Source organism: Pangasianodon hypophthalmus, chromosome 13, assembly GCF_027358585.1.
Source record: "Pangasianodon hypophthalmus isolate fPanHyp1 chromosome 13, fPanHyp1.pri, whole genome shotgun sequence".
Lineage (NCBI taxonomy): Eukaryota > Metazoa > Chordata > Actinopteri > Siluriformes > Pangasiidae > Pangasianodon > Pangasianodon hypophthalmus.
In genome coordinates this window covers 18346083-18367425 of record NC_069722.1, presented here as the reverse complement: position 1 = coordinate 18367425, position 21343 = coordinate 18346083, and the positions used below count along the sequence as shown (strand labels likewise).

The following is a 21343-nucleotide window of genomic DNA, read 5'->3' as shown; positions in this document are numbered from 1 at the left end:
CTGGCAATCTGATGGACGAGTCTGGGTTTGGAGGTTGCCAGGAGAACGGTACATTTCGGACTGCATTGTGCCGAGTGTGAAATTTGGTGGAGGAGGAATTATGGTGTGGGGTTGTTTTTCAGGAGTTGGGCTTGGCCCCTTAGTTCCAGTGAAAGGAACTTTGAATGCTTCAGGATACCAAAACATTTTGGACAATTCCATGCTCCCAATCTTGTGGGAACAGTTTGGAGCGGGCCCCTTCCTCTTCCAACATGACTGTGCACCAGTGCACAAAGCAAGGTCCATAAAGACATGGATGACAGAGTCTGGTGTGGAGGAACTTGACTGGCCTGCACAGAGTCCTGACCTGAACCCGATAGAACACCTTTGGGATGAATTAGAGAGGAGACTGAGAGCCAGGCCTTCTCGACCAACATCAGTGTGTGACCTCACCAATGCACTTTTGGAAGAATGGTCAAAAATTCCTATAAACACACTCCTCAACCTTGTGGACAGCCTTCCCAGAAGAGTTGAAGCTGTAATAGCTGCAAAAGGTGGACCGACATCATATTGAACCCTATGGGTTAGGAATGGGATAGCACTTAAGTTCATATGTGAGTCAAGGCAGGTGACCGAATACTTTTGGTAATATAGTGTATGACAGTGTGCCACTGTCCACAAAGATGCTAGAATGCTACTGCCAGGTGATCTCGGAAGATAACTTTTGTTATCACAAGATCACAAGAAAAATAAGTCATGATCTCGAGAAAGCAACTTTTGTTTTCTTGTGATTACAAAAAAAACTCATGGGCTTTCTGGACTGCTGTAAATATATTATCATTTCTATAGTAACAGCTCATTCACAGGGAATTGTATGGCAGACGCTCCACATCAGGGGTATCCAATCTTACCCACAAAGGGTCTGTGTGTGCAATTTTTCATTCCAATCAAGCAGGAGCCACACCTGATTCCACCTATTTAATTAGTTGATCTTGGCTTTCAACAGACTATCAGACTATCAATAGACTTCTGGATTATTGCCTGTTTCTGGTTTCACAAGTTTGTTTTTGTCTAGTCCTTGCTGTTTGATTGACTTTGATTGTGCCTGATGTTTTGGATACCTCTGCCTTTATCTTCATTAAAAGCTTTAAACTGCAGTTGCATCTGTGTTTACTCTCAGTTCATGACAGAATACTTTGCTGCAATATGGATGCAGCAGGAGATCTGGATTTCTGCAACGCTCTTTTGGGTCAAGGTGAGCTCATGAGAGAGCAGCAGCAGGGTCTGGCTGACCTCAGTGCCAAAGTAAAACTCTCTCAAGCCCTCGCAGCCTCCCAAGCACTTTGTGTTCCCATCCATACAGCCAGCCCACCAATGCTAGCTCCAGAGAAATTCACTGATGACACTTCACTGTGCAAGGGATTTCTCCTTCATTGCTCCCTATACTTTGCGAGTCATGAGGTGATATCTGAAGCTAACAAGATTGCACATTTAATGAATCACCTCACTGACAACCAGCAGGAGAGGGAGCGTGGGAGCAAGGGGGAGAGCCTACCGCCCATATGTCATATGAACATTTCACTGAGCTGTTTTGCAGTGTTTTAGACCATTTGCTGGAAGGGAAGGAGGTAGAAGAGAGGCTATTGTCCATAGCCCAAGGTTCTCATCGCATGGTGGAGTATGCCCTCAAATTCCTCACCATTGCAGCAGGTAGTGGTTGCAATGATGCAGCACTGAAAGGCACGTTTTGCGGGGACTGAACCTGGAAGTGCTCACTGAGATGGCATGCAACAAACCTTTGTCTCTTGACTCTCTGATTGACCTCACTATATGCCTGGATCATCTGCTGCACAGCCAGTGGTTGATGTGTGGATCTTCCTCCAGAGCTCATGCAAATAGGGCACACCAAGCTCTGTGAGGAGGAGAGAGTGAGGCAGCACTGTGAACACCACTGCTTTTACTGTGGTAGCCCTGATCATCATGTAAGACAATGCCCACGTCAGACCAGGTCAACAGCCATGCCAGGCCCCTCCACAAGCGGGATCTCCAATGCTCACTCTAATCTGGTGAGTCTGGGCCTGTCTATATCTCATCAATCTCTTAAACTACAGGTCACAGTACAATACTCAGGTGCCTTTTCTGTATTGACAGCTCATAGACTATGGAGCTGCTGGTAACTTCATAGATCAGGACATTGGGACCCGCCTGAAAATCCCAGTTTAGCCACTACCTCATCCCTGCAAGATCCAAGCCATTGATGGACGACCCATGGCACCATCACTCACTGCATACTGCCTTTGCTTGTCCAATCCAGCACACTCCACACAGAACAGATATCTTTTCTGTTCACCATCAGAGCCCAGCACCCTATCATCCTGGACTTTCCTTGGATGAGAATCCACAACCCACAGATCTCCTAGAGGGACAAGGAAATCACCCACTGGTTTAGACACTATCATCACCATTGTCTCTTCACCCCTCAGTTCTAAGTGGTCTCCACATCTGTGGAGACCCCTGAACCCAAGACACCATTAAATATTCCCCCAGAGTATCAGGACCTCCAGGAGGTGTTCAATAAAACCAAAGCCAGTGGTTTGCCACCTCGTTGTCCCTACAACTGTGTCATCAAGCTGATTCCTGGGACCACTCCTCCTCTCAACCAGGTATACCCCCTCTCGCTCACCAAACAACGCGCCATGGAGGAGTACATCCAGGAGGCACTTCAACAGGGGTATATCTGGCCCTCTACATCACTTGCTTCAGCAGGCTTCATCTTTGTGGAAAAGAAAGGGGGTGGACTTTGACCCAGAATCAATTACTGGGGGCTTTACCAGGTTACATTAAGTATCACTATCCACTGCTACTTGTCCCAGCAGCTCTCGAACAGCTCAGATCTGCCCATATCTTCACCAAACTGGATCTCCACAGAGTGTACAACCTGGTACGATGAATGGAAGACGGTATTCAGTACCACCACAGACCACTATAAGTACCAGGTGATGCCATATGGCCTCTCTAGTGTCCCCTCTGTCTTCCAGTGTCTAATTAATCATTCTTTGGACATGCTGGGGAGATACGTGATCACGTACATTGAGAAAATCCTGATTTATTTCCCCTCTCTGGAAATCCATGTGACAGGTCCTTTGACGCCTCCTGCAACATCGGCTCTATGTCAAAGGCGAGAAATGTGAATTTCACAGGCACACCATCTCATTTCTGGGGTATGGCATTAACCCTAATGGGGTCTCCATGGACCATGCTAAAGTAACTGCTGTAACTATCTGGCCAACACCTAGAACAATAAAGGATTTCTAGGGATTTCTAGGCTTTGCTAATTTTTATAGATGCTTCATTCTGGGTTTCAGTTCAATAGCCCACCATCTGACATCACTGCTCAAGAAAGGAGCCAAGCGTCTGGCCTGGAACACCTCAGCAGAGAAAGCCCTCCAGCACCTCAACAGAGCATTTACCATAGCACTCTAAAACACCTAGTTCTTTCTAAACCCTTTATCGTGAAGGTGGATGTGTCCGAAATGGGGGTTGGAGTAGTCATGTCTCAAGGAAATTGTCCCCAACAGAGAGAAATTACAACATTGGTAATCGAGAGCTCCTGGCTGTCACCCTACTTTTGGAGGAAAGGCATCACTGGCTGGAGGGAGCCAAGCACCCATTCATTATCTTTACCGCCCATGAGAACCAAGAGTACCTCAGAAGAGCTAAACACCTAACACCTCTCCAAGCCAGGTTAGATTTCACCCTCTCTTATCAACCTGGCTCCAAGAATACTAAAGCAGATGCACTTTCATGTATATACACCACTGTCCCGAGAGAAGCCAGTGAAGAGACCATCCTTCTACCATCGTGCTTTGTGGGTGTCATGGACTGGGAGATCAACCAAGCCATTGCTTGCATGCCCTAGCATCAAACTCCTTGTTCTTTTACTCCAAATCATAAGTTCATGCCCACCAAATTCTACAAGTCAAGTACTGTTGGCCCAACATACACCAACATACTGACATACACCGTGTTGCCATTTCAGCATGCACCTCCTGCATCCAGGCCCAGAACCCTGCCAGCATTTAAGCTCTTACCTCTAACCAGTTGATTTTATCACTGACCTGCCTGAATCCAGAGGTTACACCACTATCCTAGTCACTGCAGACAGTTTGCAGAGACAAAGTCCCTGCATCTAGTCCCTTTGCCAAGTCTGCCCACAGCTGTTGAATCTGCAGAACCGCCCCAAATTCACCTCTAGAATGTGGTCCAGTTTTATGGACAAGTTAGGTGTAACCGTCAGCTTAACTTGCTGCTATCACCCCAAAGGCCATGTGGAGCAGGCAAATCAAGGGGATCAGGTTATTCCTGAGAATTCTATCATGCTGAGAACCAAGGAGACTGGTCCCGGTTCCTTCCCTGGGTGAAGTACACTCAGAACTCACTACAACACTCCTCCACCCAACTAATGCCATTTCAGTACGAGCATGCGTTCCAGCCTCCCCTGTTCCCCTGGAACGCTAACTCCACAGACTCAATGGCAGTGGATGACTGATTCTGTAAACATGAGCAAATATGGGAGTATGCACACCAAGACTTGAACAGATGGAACCCTTGTTTTAAGCCAGGAGACCGTGTTTGGTTAGCAACCAAGGACTTCAGGCAACCCAGTAAAAGCTGAACCACAGGTACATAGGTCCATACAAGATTCTCAAACAAGTAAACCCCGTCACCTACAAGCTTGATCTGCCTTGACTCACCCACTTTCCACATCTCCAGTTTGAAACAAGTCAACCCCCGGGCTGCTGGCCACCATGTCCTTCCATCTGCCAACCTGTCCATTCCACTCAACATTGATGGATAGCCTGCTTACCTAATGAAAACAATTCTCAACTCCTGGCACAGAAATGGAAGACTGGAACACCTCATTGAGTGGGAGGGATATGGCCCAGAGGAACAGAGCTGGGTCCCCGCACACAACATCCTAGACCCCAGCCTATGTCAAGAATTCCACTCCAAACATCCTGAGCAACCAGGCCCATGGCCAAGAGGGAGGCCTCATAAAAACTATGTTCCTGGAATGAGAACTTTGGGGGGGCTCTGTCAGGTCCAGCCTTGCCATGAACTCCACTTCCCAGAACACACTGGCGCCATGGACTACATGGCCGCCATGGACTACAATCCCCAGCACAAAACCCCACCGGAACATTCACGCTCGCCTGACTTCTAATCATGCACACCTGTTTCGAATCTTACACACACACACACACACACACACACACACACACACTATAAAAGAGACTTTCACTCACTGGATCTCTGCAAAGTAAATGCTAATTTTGTGTTCTACATCTGAATTTACCAAGCCGTTTGCCTGTGATTGTTGTTATTCTAGTTTCACAAGTTTGTTTTTGATTAAGCCATGCTGTTTGCTCATCACCTGATCCACAGCTGTGTTTTGACTTGAACTGCAATTGCATCCATGTTCACTCTCCTTTCCTGACAACTATAGGATCTTTACCCTATGAGGTCATTCCCTCACCCTGTGAGGTCATTCTCTTTATATGCTTTCTCTTGAAGCTAATGAAACCAAAAAAAAACAGAATATGAAAAAATAAATGACGTATAATGTATTTGTTACTTTCAATAATTTTTATATTTTCTGAAAGCAAAGTAAAGCCTTGAATAAGAAAACCAAACAGAGAACTTTTTCCAAAATTTGATTTCAGATTTAAATATAAATTTAAGGACATGCATAAAAAGATTACATAATATTGTGCAAGCATATAAGCACCTAAATCAGAGAAAAATCAAGATAATTTTAAGAAATATATTGTAATTTACTATAAAGAAATAGAATTTTTTAACATTTAAACTGTTGTAGCACCATCTATTGTCTGATCTCCATTAAATTTTGCCTGCTTCTTAAGAATCACATATGTTGCAGGTGCTTACTTAATTTCATGCAGTGTTAGGTTTTCCTTTAGGACTTATTGACTTTTGGGTACACTAATCCACACTCATTTTTGTAAATAACCCTGTTATGACTATCTAAAAAAGTTCAACATATTTTTTTGGATTAATTATTGATGTAGAGAGTCCAGAGAATTGTACTACACTGTTTTTTGTGACTGAGTAAAAAAACTAGGACTAGTTCACAAAAGTGTTTTTTAAATAATCTCAAATATTTAATGAACAATTTGTTTGACACCAGTGGTTAAGGAGGCAAAGCTGTTCAGAATGAGGAGCTCTAACATATGATATGAATACCATGTGTGCATAATATACAATAATCTACACATGTACAGCGTGATAGCATCTCCCAGTGGCCAGTGTTTTTCAAAATTTGCAGAGATCTCTGGGGTAGGGAGTCAAACAGGCCCACCAAGATCGGCCTTCATTAACCTTGTCTAATATCTGCTGAACATTGATTGGCCGATGGTGGCCTTGTTTCTCAAGATTCACAACTGTTCTCATAGACTGATGGGACCTTAGACAAAGACAGTTCGTGCAAGATTTCAAGTCAATTAGACCAATGGCTCCATATTTAGTGCCAATTTCATGTTTTGTCCTGTTATAGCACCACCGCGTGGCCAAGCTCTGCCATTTTGTTCATGTGACCTGAGATTGAGCCCATACATCAGTGTGCCAAGTTTGGTGAAAATATCTTATTCTGTTCAAGAGTTATAGCCATTTCAGGAAAAGTAGCCATTCACTCTTCACACGTTTTTATTACTGTCATGGCGATGAATTGAAAGTTCAACTTTTTTTTGATAATTATTGATCTAAGGTGTCCAAACTATTGTCCTGCACTGGTTTTATATTGGTTGAGTGAAAAACCTAGGACTAATTCACTAAAGTATGTTTTTTAAGTAATCGCAAATATTTAATGAACAATTTGACTGACTCAAATGATTCTTGAGGCAAAGTTGTTGAGCAATGAGGAGCTCCATCCAACGGTATAAACTACTTGAGTTTGTGTGAAACACTGCAGTATATAAAACCAATTATGGCCATGAAAAACTTGATAGCGTCCCCCAGTGGCTGATTAGTTTCATTCTGATCGGCCTTTGTTAACCTTGTCTAATATCTGCTGAAAATTAATTGGCCGATGGCAGACATGATTTTTAGGCATACCGACGCTAATTTAAATCAAAAGTTCAACATTTTTTTGATAATTATTAATAATGGGACTTCAGGGAATCTTTCTGCACTGGTTTGGTTCCAAATGGATGAACGGCCTAGGACTAGTTCGCAAAAGTAGGTTTCGCGAAAAATTCAATATGGAGGAAAGTTTTTCATGGCAGAAATGAAATTAGAGATATATGACACTTGAGTCTGTGACAAACAGTTCAAAAGTTAGGGCCATTTTTGTCCATTTTTTTTATTTGTTCACCGTATCACCACCATGTGGCCAATTGGGGCGAGGCTTTGAGACTTTGTAGATCGATGAAGTACTATCGACCCTCAAAGTTTCAGATCGCTAGGACTTACGGTTTGGTCTGCACAATCAGTTATAGGGCATAATAATAATAATAATAATAATAATAATAATAATAATAATAATAGTAATAATAATAGTATTAATAATAATAATAATAGTAATTGTATCTACAATTTCTGATAATAATAAAAAAAAATTCTCCTGGCTGGATTTTGAAAACACAATCAAGTAACTGATCATATTTCATTTTTTTAATTTCTGCTATTGACATGAAAATAGAATGACCAAAAGGTACACAAACCCTCACATTTATAACATTCCCCAATCCCCACAATTGCACACCATCTTACAAATGTCATTGGATACCGGGCATTTTAGACTTTTAAAGCACATCAAAACATTACATTTTTTACAACAATATAACATTGTAACATCTTTCACTTACCTCCTCTCATTGTCATCCAAATGGACAAACAGCACATTCTTAGAAATGGCCTTAGCCAAGGCTGTCATTGTCTTGTAGTCCTTTGGGATTACCTGGATACATAGAAACAATATTTAATTTTATTGTTTCCTCTTCCAAAATAACAAGGAAACATATGTATACCTTAACAGCAAGCTCAAAACAATATACAATGTGAGCCAGCACCCCGTAATCTAGAAGCCCCAAAACACGACAAATTAGCTAGACCAATTCAATTTGATAATAGCATAGGTGAGCAGAAAGATACACACAGACACACACACAAACATTATAGATGTTACACACATTAGATAGATAGATACACACATTATATATATATATATTATATATATATATATATATATATATATATATATATATATATATATATATATAATGTGTGTATCTATCTTTTATGTATGTAAAAGATGCTTTCATATGAAAAAGATGATTTCAAAAATAATGAAATTAAATATTTCTACATTTAAAAAATACTACAAAGATCAGTAAACAGTAATCAACGAAACAAAGTCAATTTTTGGTGTAACAACCCTTTGATAAAAAAAAAAAAATTCAGGTACAATTTGTGCAGTTTTATAAAAAAATTAGCTGCTAAGTTTTACTGAGCATCTTGCAGACCCAGCCACAGTTCTTTGACTGTTGTACTTGCTTCTTATTTTTGCAGCAAAGCCCAGCAGCCTTCATTATGTTTTTGTCTGAAAAGTGGTCTCTTACATAATATGCTGCTTTCTTTACTGACATACAAACATTTTTCTGTAATATTTTATTTTGTGCTGGAAAACTAATGTTTGGAAATCTAAAATGTTTTTGATTGCTGAGATTTTTTTTTTTGTATTAGAACTTTTTCAATAATTTTAATTTTTATTTAATTTAATTTAATTTTTATGCAGACGAGGCTCTGTCTAATGGATAAATGTGTCAAGTCACCATTATTTATATAGCACATTAAAAAAAAAAAGTGTCAGCCAAAGTGGAAAGGTTAAAACGTTAAAAACGTTGAAACAAAAACAGGTTATAGCTAGTTATAAGTTATATACTTAAATGCTGCTATGCTAACCCAGTTGGTTGCTAGGGTGTGGCTACTTGGTTGCTGTTAGCAGTTGAGAGGCATGTAGAGATTAAAAGGCAAAAGGATACGTTAAAGCATTAAAAAAATTAAACGGTGCTAGCATAGTCAACTTGGTTGCTAGGGTGTTGCTAGGAGTGAGTTTCTAGTGGGTTGTATTTTCTACGAACCCAGAGATCTGCATCGCATATCGTCATATGATCATGCTCTGTTCACATCATGGCATCCAAGTGGTTAAAGAGATATTGGAGTAGAGAACAGGCGCTGGCGCTTATTTCAGTTTGGGGCACAATAAAGTTACAGCAACAATTTGAAAATACAACTCATAATCACAAAGTATGGGAGTTAGGTTGGACAAGAGTTTGTGAGTTGTGTCCCTCAATCTGCACCACGTTTGACTGGATCAAGTGTAAAGAGCGTACTGACTACTTGAAGAGAAAGTAACGTGAATGCTTGAAACACAACAAGAAGACGGTATCTGACACTCAGCATTGCCCATTCTGCAAAGAAGCTGATTCTGTCCTGGGTAAGCAACTATGGTATTTTAAGTCTAATCTTGTTACATTTTTAACTAGATGGCCAGCAAATGCGTGCACGAGATACAGAGAGAGAAAAGAAAAGGCTGTTGTAATGCTTCGTTTAATAATTTATAGTATTTAAGTCAGGTACAGAAAGATCACAGTGGTCCCATACAGTTAAACTTTAACATTGAGTTTTTGAAATGGTCTTCTTCCTTTTTAGGAGAACAAAGAACAGGAGACTATTTACAGATGTAAAGTTATTTCTTTAATTAACCTGATATAATTAACAGTAAATTCAATTGTACTGTGACCTGTAGAGATAATATAGATGTACCTAGCTCAGATAATGGCAGCCCTAGTATATATACACACACCATCCACTTTAATAGGAAAACTTGCTCATTTATGCAGTTATCCAATCAGCCAATCATGTGGCAACAGCATAGTGCATAAAATCGTATAGATACAAGTCAAGAACTTCAGTTAATGTCCACATCAAACATCAGAATGTAGAAAACTGTGATCTCTGTGACTTTAACCATGGCATGGATGTTGGTGCCAGATGGGCTGGTTTGAGTATTTCAGAAATTGCTGATCTCCTCAAATTTTCACACACAACGGTCTCTAGAGTTTATAAAGAATGCTGTAAAAAACAAAAACATTGAGTGAGCGACAGTTCTGTGGGTGGAAACTCCTTGTTGATAAGAGACGTCTGAGGAAAATGGCGAGATTGGTTCGAACTGCCAGGAAAAATAGTAACTCATATAATCACTCTTTATAACCATGGTGAGCAGAAAAGCATCTCACCATGAACAATCAGATCAGCAGTTTCTGAAAAATTCAACTTAACCATGGCACCAACATCCATGCCGTGGTTAAGCCACAGAGATCACAATTTTTCCACATTCTTATGTTTAATGAGAACATTAACTGAAGCTCTTGACCTGTATCTGCATGATTTTATGCATTGTGCTGCTGCCACATGATTGGCTGATAGGATAACTGCATAAATGAGCAGGTGTACATGTGTTCCTATTAAAGTGCATGGTGTGTATATATACATATATACATAGGTCTATAAGTATTTGGACAGTGACACAATTTTCATATTTTTGCCTCTGTACACCACCACAATGGATTCGAAATGAAGCAATCAAAATGTGATTGAAGGGTAGACTTTCTGCTTTAATTCAAATGGTTTAACAAAAATATTGCATTAACCATTTAAGAATTACAGCCATGTTTTACATAGTCCCTCCATTTTCACAGGCTCAAAGTAACTGTGACATCTGACTGATAAGCAGTTTCATGGCCAGGTGTGGCATGACAAATTAAGGAGATAAAAGATCTGGAGTTGATTCCAAGCGTTGAACTTGCACTTGGACGCTGCTCATGGGAACTCTCAACATGCTGTCCAAAGAGATGTTGATGCAAGTGAAGGAGGCCACCATTAGGCTGAAAAGGCCTGGAAGACCATGCAAGACAACTAAAATGGATGATTGCAGAATTCTGAAGGTGGTACATGTATCATTGTCAAAGTCTACATTCAAGAGACGCCTTCATGAATGTAAATACAGAGGGTTTACATCAAGATGTAAACCACTGGTAACAGTCAAGAACAGAAAGACCAGATTATACTTTGCTAGAAAACATCTAAAAAGCCTGCCCAATTCTGGAACAAGATTATTTGGATGAAACCAAGATTAACTTGTACCAGAATGATGGGAAGAGAAGAGTATGAAGAAGGAAAGGAAGGGCTCATGTTCCAAAGCATACAACATCACGTGTCAAACATGGTGGAGTAAGTGTTATGGCATGGGCATGTATAGCTGCCAATGAAACTGGGTCACTGGTGTTTATTGATGATGCGACTGCTGATAGAAGTAGCAGGATGAATTCTGAAGCATATAGAGCTATATATCTTCTCAGATTCAGTCAAATGATGCAAAACTGATAGGACACCACTTCACAGTACAGATGGATAATGAACCAAAACATACTGCAAGAGCAACCCACGAGCTTCTTAAGACAAAGAAATTAAATCTTCTTAAATGTCTGATGACCTGAACCCAATAGAGCATGCTTTTCACTTAATGAAGACAAAACTGAAGGCAGGAAGACCCACGAACAAGCAGCAACTGAAAGCAGCTGCAGTAAATGCCTGGCAAAGCATCTCAAGGGAGGAAACTCAGCATTTATTGATGAGTTTACGGTCAATAAAGTATTAAAAATAATCCTTATATTTATAATTGTTGGCTTGTCTAATTAATTTTGAGCCTGTGAAAATGGAAGAACTTTTCACAGGCAAATGGAAGAATGGCTGTAATTCCTAAACAGTTAACGCAATATTTTTGTTAAACCCCTTGATTTAAAGCTGAAAGTCTACACTTCAATCCCACATTGATTGCTTCATTTCAAAGCCATTATGGTGGTGTACAGAGGCAAAATTATGAAAATTGTGTCACTGTCCAAATACTTACGGACTGGACTGTGTATATAAAGTTTAAGTCAAAAGTTTACTTACCCCTTGCAGAATCTGCAAAATGTTAATAATTTAAAAAAAGAGGGATCATAAAAACTACATTTATATACATTTTTTATTTAGTATGCCCTGAATAAGCTATTTCACATAGCAGATGTTTACATAGTCCAAAAAATAATAACTGAATTTACACAAATGAACTGGTTCAAAAGTATACTTATGCTTGATTCTTAATGCTGTGTGTTGTTACCTGGATGATCGACTGTTTTTATGTTTTGTGTTAGTTGCTCATGAGTGTTCTGAGCAGTTGAGCAGTTCTGAGCAGTGAACTGCCTACTCTTTTTAAGAAAAACCTCCAGGTACTACATATTATTTGGTTTTCCAGCATCTTCTTCAAATTTGACCCCTTTCCAACAGTGGCTATATAATTTTGAGATCCATCTTTTCACACTTAGGACAACTGAGGGACTCATACACAACTATTACAAAAGGTGCAAATGTTCATTGATTCTCAAGAAGACAGCTTGATACATTAAGAACCAGGGAGGTTTGTAAAATTTTGAACAGGCTGTAAATTCTTATTGTCTGGGAAACATGTAAATATCTTATGTAGCTTCTAAAGTGCAGTACTAAAGGAAAAAATAAGATCTTTAAACAAACTAATAAAAATTTACACCAATCTTCCTGTTCAAAACTTTACATCCCCCTGAGGTTAATGTAGTGTGTTGCCTTCTTGAGCATCAGTGAATGCTTGCACCTTTTGTAAGAGTTGTGTATGTGGTGGAGATCGCTCGCTGCTGCTGGGGTGGCCCCACATGGACGGCCTGAAGATCATTGGGATTGCTCGGGATGGTGCCGCTTGGGGACTGGAGATGGCTTTGGATTGTGGTTCATATGGGCAGTTGTACTGTGATGGCTTGGGACTGCGATTGCTGTGGTGGCTTTGCACTCAGGTCACATCAGTGGACAGTGGATAGGTTCAACAAAACCGACTTCATGTGAAAACTGTAATCAATTTCCTGGTTACACAATTACACTATTTGTCCATGTACTACACAGTCATAGAATTAATTTATTTATAATTGCACTATCCGTTGTCACCCAGATGAGGATGCGTTCCCTTCTGAGTCTGGTTCCTCTCAAGGTTTCTTCCTCATATCGTCTCAGGGAGTTTTTTCCTTGCCACTGTCACCTCTGGCTTGCTCATTAGGGACAAATTCCTACATTTATAATTTATATCCTGAATGTATTTATTCTGTAAAGCTGCTTTGTGACAATGTCCATTGTTAAACGCGCTATACAAATAAAATTGAATTGAATTGAATGAGTCCCTCAACTGTCCTCAGTGTGAAAAGATGGATGTCAACATCATGTAGCCACAGTTGGAAAGGTTTCAAATATGCAGAAGATGCTGGAAAAGCAAAGAAATAGCAGGACCTGGAGGATTTTTCTAAAGAACAATGGGCAGTTTATCTGCTCAGGACAAACAAGGGACTCATGAACAACTATCACAAAGCATTAAAACAGTCATTGATCACCCACGTAACAATACACAGTATTAAGAATAAAGCGTATGGAAACTTTTGAACTGGTTCATTTGTATAAATTCAGTTATTATTGTAAACATCTGTTATGTGAAATATAGCTTATTCAGGGCAGTACTAAATATTTTTAGGATTCCTCTTCTATTTTAAAATTATTACATTTTGCAGATTCTGCAAGGCGTATGTAAACTTACGACTGCAACTGTGCATATCTATCTATCTATCTATCTATATATAAAATTAAAAAGAAATAATTTTTTTGTCTACTTCTGAATTCTACTCCAAGTTCAGCTTCCTCACATGAGGCAGTGGATGACGTCAATGAGCAGAGAGGTATCAACAAATGCAAACAACAGCTCAGAGTCCAGAGTTCACCCAGTCTCCAGGGTGTAGCATCAGTCAGCTATTACAACCTAATTCTACCAAAAATGCAGACCCTCTAGGTATGTTGCATTTATTATTGTGCAACAATACAGTTAAACTGTACAGTAAAACTAAAGATAGTAATGATAGTAACAAGATCAAAAAGAATTAAAATGGCTTGGTAGTGAAACTTAAGAGTACTTTGCATGTATTGTGTATATTGTAAGGTGTGCGAAATCCAGAATTTATTTTCTATTTTTAGGACAAAAACACAAAGGAAGAAAACAAAGATAATGGAGGCTATGAAGCAAGGCATAAATCAGCTGTTACAGCATGACAGAGAAACTGCAACCATTGAGGCAGAACTCAATAGGCTTGATTGGAGCTAGACAAAGCACACCTGAGGTTAAACAAATGGAAGCAGAAGACAGGAGAGCCATCAAATAATGATGCAGTTCCTTCAAGTCTTAAGACCTGCAGTGCCTTCACTACCAATTTTATCAGCCCCCAGTTCTTCCAGGCCATCAAGGTGACCTGCTGGCATTCCCACCTGGAGCACCCCTGCTCCCTGCTCCATCAGCAGTGCCCCACCACATTCAGGCAGATTGGTTAGATCCAGAAGACAATGAATATCCCTAGCTTAGAAAATGAGATTGTAAAACCTTTCTCTTACATATGTAGTTACATATGTCTCCTTGCACTGTTCTGTTTTAATGTAAAAGAAAAAAACATTTTAGTTTTACACTAGTTCAAATTAGAATGAGCAACGACATGTTTGAAACTTGTTTTTAATTATTATTAACATGTTTATTGTTATTAACAGGTGAATGCCTAATACTGAATACAAATTGCACTTTTTAATTTCTATTTTGCACTATGGGTCAGACAAGACTTAACCAGTTTGTATAAAACTTAAAGAAATGGTATCTCCCAAAAGAAAATGCTACCTCTTTTTTTTAGGTTTTGTACTTCTTATTTTGTTATTGTGTTATTTTTATAACTGAGTAATTTGGAATTTCTGTAATTTCTCTTCATCAAGCAGTGCCATCTTCCCTTCAAATGACCAAATGCATGCTCAATATGTATCGGAGCATAACTTAAGCATGAATTGAAGGAGAACACATGTAGGAGAACACAGTTGATGTTACAAATTTTAATCTATTTAAATTAACTATGAAACTGGACTGGTGATGCCATGGGTGTCAAACTGACATTTTGAGGCAGATACAGAACATGGATTGACCTCAGTAACGGTCAGCATTTTCGTCAGACATTTAGGCTAGGAAGTAAAAATGGTTAAAAAAGCTGAGCTAAAATAAAGAAACTTATATTAAAAAAAATGTAGAAACTTTTTTGTGTGCAGTTATTCCCAAACAATGGCCTTTCATTTTGGTAACATTAGAACACAGAGTCTCATATTTTTTGTTTTACTAATGGATAATGTGGGCATTTTGTAATATTTTCTTCAACCAGAGCATCCTTATTCCTCATTTTCAGGCAAATATGAATTAATGAACTAAATGGACTCTACTGTCGTCTCTATAACATTCTCTATAATAAGCAATGCAGCCTTAGTGGGCAAATACACACTGTTCTCTGATACACACTTAGTACTCCTAATAATAATAATAATAATAATAATAACAATAATAACAAAGAACAGAATGTTCGCTCTTTCAAGCCAATATAACTAAAAGGCAAAAGTTCATGAATGTTGGCTAGAAAGAGCCATGCTAAACGTGCTAAAAGAGTAAAAGAATATTACAGTGCTTTGTTGTCACTAGATTTTAAAGTCTTAAAATGTTTTTAAGTGTGTAAAGGTTAAAATGCAAAAATTTTCGAATATGTAAAGGTATAATGCTAAAAATACTAAAATGTTGTAGGGTTTTACAATTTAGATTGAACTGCCCGCATAGTCCACCAAATATACAGTATGCAGTGGAAACTAGCAGATCAGTTCCGAAGGGGAAATTTTGCAAACTTAATATTGCAAATAACTAATCAACTATTTGTCCAGTGATAAGTTGAAATTAGTGTATTTATTAATTCTGCATAAGCTACTACCTCTGTGGCCACCAGCAATATCCTAAATATAGTGAAACCACAGTATTAAGAGTACATAACAAGATCGGCAGTTTAAGATATTAACTTGTAAGCATGGAGACACAAGACACTTGCTGTTAAAATCAGACGAGACTTTATTAAACTATTCTAATTTACATAAACTAATCTAACACATAAACACACACACATGCACACAAAGGTCAATGAAGAAGGGTTTTGAACCTTTTGAAGAGAATTAATGAAATCCCAAGATTCAAGCACAGTATGCTATTTCTCAGACCATGAAAGAACCATCAACTTATCAATTTAACCTTCTTGTTGTTCTTTAGAAGGGCTTTAAACACTGTATTAAATGCATCAGTTCAGCGAGAATCTGGAGGTACTGTACTTGTGTTTGTGTTGCTCTAGATGGGAATTCCCTCATTGTGTCATTGTCTGGTGGGGTTTCCCGGCGATGTGGATTCACCAGCGGTCTGGTTGGCTTTTGAGTGGCATCTCGGGAGACCACTCAGGATACTGAATAGAGTGAGGAGTCTCGTAGGTGGGTTACAGAAGATCGCTTGAGGAGTGAAGAGTTGGTTCACGGCGGTGCAAAGGCTGGAATCAGAAGGCTGGAATACATTGGTGTCACCCCAAAATGTTTCCTCCAATCAAACATCGTCTTAGGGCGGGGTGTAAGCCATATTATCCACGTATGACTTTAATCACTCCATTGTCTCTGCCGTCGTGTGGTTTCACACTTTTTCATGAAGTGTGGATCAAACTTTAGTCCCAAATACTAACACATGAATATAATGACATTCTACCTAAATTACCAATTTATCAATTTATTTAATTTAAATAAAGGAAATCATTCAACAAACACACACATACTAAACAAGATGTATATTGGCTGTTGTTAATACAATGATCAATAATACTGCATGCTAAATAATCAAACAAATAATGGCAACCTTATGGCTATAAACATGATAAGTACAAAATAAAGCATCGAAGAAAATAGGCGATTGCAGTTGTTATTGTATCAGTTTCACAGTCACTGCCACTTTAGACTATATGGAGTGTTCTGATACAGTCTGTGGAATGTGAGATATGTGGTGAGAACAGGGTGAAATTTGTGTTCCTGTGGGGAAAGAAAAAGGTCTCATTCCATGAGGAGCCTGCTTTAAATCCTTCTTGAGGCCCCCTGGGTTAGTCACCCCTTGTGGCCTTGTGGTTCCTCTGAACAGTTAAGCATGTAAAGCTTAAAGGCTATGTTAAATGTTGCTAGTATATACAAGTTGGTTGCTAGGTGGCTGGTATGGAAACACAGTGTATTTCTAGGGTGCTCCTAGGTATTGATAACTAACCCAGTTGGTCACTAGTGTGTTGCTAGGCTAGCCCAACTGGTGGCTAAGATGCTGCTGGGCAATTACTATTTTGGCTGGCAGAGTGTTGCTAAGTGGTTGGAATGCAATGGCGGGATTTGAACTCACAACCTTCCAGTCAGTAGGCCACTGTCTTAACCACTGAGCTACCACTGCCCCAGTTGGGTCAGCAAGTTGCTAGGTTGTTGCAAGGTGGCTGTTCTGAGGTCCCAGGTGGTTGTTATGGTGCTTTTTAGAAGTTTTAATATAATCCCAGTTGGTTGCAAGGTTGTAGCCAGTTGGTTGCTAAGAAAACTCTAGGTGGCTGTTACAGGGTCCCATGAGGTTGCTATGGTGTTTCTAGGAGGTTTTAAATATCATTATAGTTGGTTGTAAAGTTGTAGCTAGTCGGTTGCAAAGGAAAATAAGCCGCTTGCTAGGGTGCTGCTAGGTGACTGTTGTGGAGTCCCTGGTGGTTGCTCTGGTGTTTCTAGGAGCTTTCATTATGATCCCAGTTGGTTACAGGGTTGCAGCTAGAAGGAAGCTAAGGAAACTCAGCTGGTTGCTAGCGTGTTCCTAGGTGACTGTTATGGGCTCCAAGGTGGTTGCTATGTTGCCTGCAGGAGGTGTCAATATAATCCCAGTTGGTTACAAGGTTGTTGGTTGCTAAGGAAACCCAGCTAGATGCTAGCGTGTTGCTAGGTGGCTGTTACAGACTTCCAGTTGTTTGCTATGGTGTTCCTAATAGGTTTTAATATGATCCCAGTTGGTTGCAAGGTTGTAGCTTATTTGATGCTAAGGAAACTCACCTGGATGCTAAGGTGTTGCTGTTACGGGTTCCCAGGTGGTTGCTATGGTGTTTCTAGGAGGTTTCAATATGATCTCAGTTGGTTCCAACGTTGTAGTGAGTCAGTTGCTATATAAACTCAGCTGGTTGCTAGGGTGTTGTTAGCTGGCTGTTATGGCGTCCCAGTTGGTTGCTGTGATGTTTTAAGGAGGTTTCAACATGATAGTTGTTTGTACGGTTGCAGCTAGTTGGATGCTAAAGAAACTCAGCTGGTTGCTAGGTAGCTGTTATGGGGTCCAAGGTGGTTGCTGTGGTGTTTCTCAGAGGTTTCAATATGATCCCAGTTGGTAGCAAGGTTGTAGCTAGTTGGTTACTAAGTAAACTCTGGTTGCTAGGGTGATGCTTGGTACTGTTATGGGGTCCCAGGTGGTTCCTCTGGTATTTCTGTTACGTTTCAGTATGATCTCAGTTGGTAGCAAGGTTGTAGCTAGTCAGTTGCTAAGGAGATTCAGCTAGTTGCTTGGGTGTTGCTAGGTGGCTCTTATGGGGTCCCAGGTGGTTGCTAGGTTGTTGCTTGTTTTTAAATAGAATAATTGTAACTTCATGTTGGCTTGACAAGGCCAGTTAAAAGGCTAGAAGGTTAAAAAAATAACAAAGGTTGAAAGGCAAAAAAGGCTAATAAGTAAAATAGGATTTTCATCAACAATAACAAACTTTCTTCAACATCCATCCATCCATCCATTTTCTGTACCGCTTAACCTACACAGGGTCGCGGGGAGCCTGAAGCCTGCCCCAGGGGACTTGGGGCACAAAGCGAGGCCTTTCTTCAACAACAAAATTTAATTAAAATGTTGAAAAATGTAAAGCAAACAGAAATACATAAAATATACTGAAGGTCTTCATAGTGATTATGATTGTGAATAAACCTTTATGGGTGGATGGAGAAGGGTGTGTGTGAGATTGGTCCTCTGTGACATTGCAGAACTCTTAACAATGAAAACAATCAGTTTGTGTACTATTAATAGGTGTCTTAGAAAATTTGTTAGAAAAAAGTTTAGTTTTGTCACTATAAACAAACACTCAAAACAATATTCACCAAATTATTTACCTAATGACAGTGTTTGTGTAACGAAACTTTCCTGATCAATTTGGAGCAAAAAATGTGTAGATTCAGCAGGAATTGTTTGATTTATGGCTGTTTAAAAACATTTGAACATTTAGTAATTTTTTTTTTTTTTGTATGGAAGTGAATGGGACTGTTTAGAATTTGAGAGGAAAATGTTTTGTTGAAACAGTGAATTCAGACAGTTTACTCTCAAATCTAGAGTGGTGAAGACATCACCCACTTTCTTTTCCCCATTAAAGTGAATGGGGGAAGAAAGTAAGATGTGTAGAAATAGAAGGATGACTGCAATCCCTCTGTAATTTGACGGGTTAGTGAATTTTGGTGGTTGTAACTTGAGAATTGAATGAATTAGAGCAGTTTAAAAAGATTATGTATTCCTATGGGGAGAAAAAAAATGCTCTTCAGAATGTTACTGTGCAGCAACCATAAGTCAGATCCTTCCCAAAAGCACAAGCACATTATTCCTGTATAGAATCTACGATTCTGCCAAATCTCTACGTCAAAAATTGCGACCCATGAAAACAGATGAAATTTGCAGCGAGAATAATAAGAAGAAGAATAATTATAATAATAAGAAGAATATTAAGAAGAACAAAATTTTGGCTCTTTCAAGCCAAGATAATAATAATTTAGTGCAGTTCAAGCAGAAACTGCAAGTGTGTTGCAACACAATTCTTCAATGTTGGCCTATTGTTATACACACACATCATAAATCGTTACTGAAATTTTTATTATTGGTCACTTTGCTTTATTTTGTACTTATTTATTTTTTGGTTTTGGGGCAATCCACAGGCAGGGAAACATTTATATTTTGGTTTGGATTCATTAGAGGTCCCATGGACAATTACATCCGGGTTTGGGGCAATTACAATTTGGCAGTCAACATAATAAGTAGAAGGCTAAATTTTGTGGATGAGCATTGAGGCTGGCTTGAAAGACCCTGCTAAAACAATATTAGAGTGTTTTGTTGTCACTGATTTTAAAATGTTAAAATGTTTAACCGAGACATGTGAGTGTGGTTTCTGTCAGGTAAAAGCAGTTTTGTGTGGAGGCCCGCTGTTGCCTTCTCCTGACTTTTCTCTTCCTTTTGTTCTGCAGACTGACACATTGGACAGCTGGGGGCTGTTTTGTCAGGTGGCGGAGTGGTAGGAGTGCACCCTTCAATGCTGCCTAATGGGGTGCCCCGTTGCCCTCTGTTCCGATCATGCCCAGCTCCATTGGTTCCACCACACGAAAAATGCCAATATGTGGATCACTCGTTGGTATCTGGCACTTCATTCATTCAAGTTGGTCCACAGGCCAAGGGCACAGATGGAATTCCTCTTGGCGGATTCCTCTTGGCGGTGGCACTTATGTTTCAACACACTTTATACTGTATTAGTAAAATACACTAATGAGAAAGAATTTATAGAAAATCATAACAATAATAAAAATGCACAGTTTCTTGTACATATCTAATGAAGTGAGACATCTGTTAAAATATCAGGTTTAATATCAGGTGCTTTGTTTTTTAACATGCAGGCAGGAAAGGCTTTGCATGCTGTGCACACATGGTAGGCCTCAACATTGCTTTTTTTGACTTGTTGTGGGTCGACAAGCATGTAAGATATACAGTACTTTTGGATTTGGGTTGAGTAGATGTCATTTCTTACATGACTCTGTGAATTCATATGTGCATTTTCAAAATATGGTCTCAATTCCTGTTTTTTTCCTTCTGGCTCTCCCTTTTAGTTATGCTGTCATGGCTAGTCTTGCCGGTGTCCCTGTTTGCACTCTGAACACAATGTACATTGTCCTTACCCATTATGTGACAATAAGCATACCTAATAATTTGTGTTTTTCCCTTGTGTTTTTTTCAACGTTTCTTCCTCATAATGTCTCAGGGAGTTTTACCTTGCCACCATCACTTCTGGCTTGCTCAACAATGTCCATTGTCAAAAGCACTATACAAATAAAATTGAATTGAATTTAATTGAATGGTTCCTTGTGTTAGGTGGACTAGCCAATTTAGAAGCCATATTTGCTGATTTCCATGTAATTATTGACGGCTGATCCCAGTTACACAAATTGTCATGATCTGAAAACTCTAAAGTTGCATATTCTGAAATAAATTGCAACAACCTCGAGTTTAGTTGAGAACAAT

At 39.4% G+C, this 21343-nt stretch overlaps 1 protein-coding gene across 5 annotated transcripts in view; it reads right to left on the bottom strand.

Annotated features, from left to right (window-relative positions):
- The window catches only part of LOC113528485 (protein kinase, cAMP-dependent, regulatory, type I, beta), a 153976-nt gene that overhangs the window by 83630 nt on the left and 49003 nt on the right, over positions 1 to 21343 (bottom strand). For all 5 annotated transcript variants that reach the window (XM_053239092.1, XM_053239091.1, XM_053239090.1 and 2 more), the window contains one exon: positions 7863 to 7954. In XM_053239092.1, coding sequence (XP_053095067.1) covers positions 7863 to 7954 — 92 coding nt within the window. The remainder of the gene's footprint in view (positions 1 to 7862; positions 7955 to 21343) is intronic.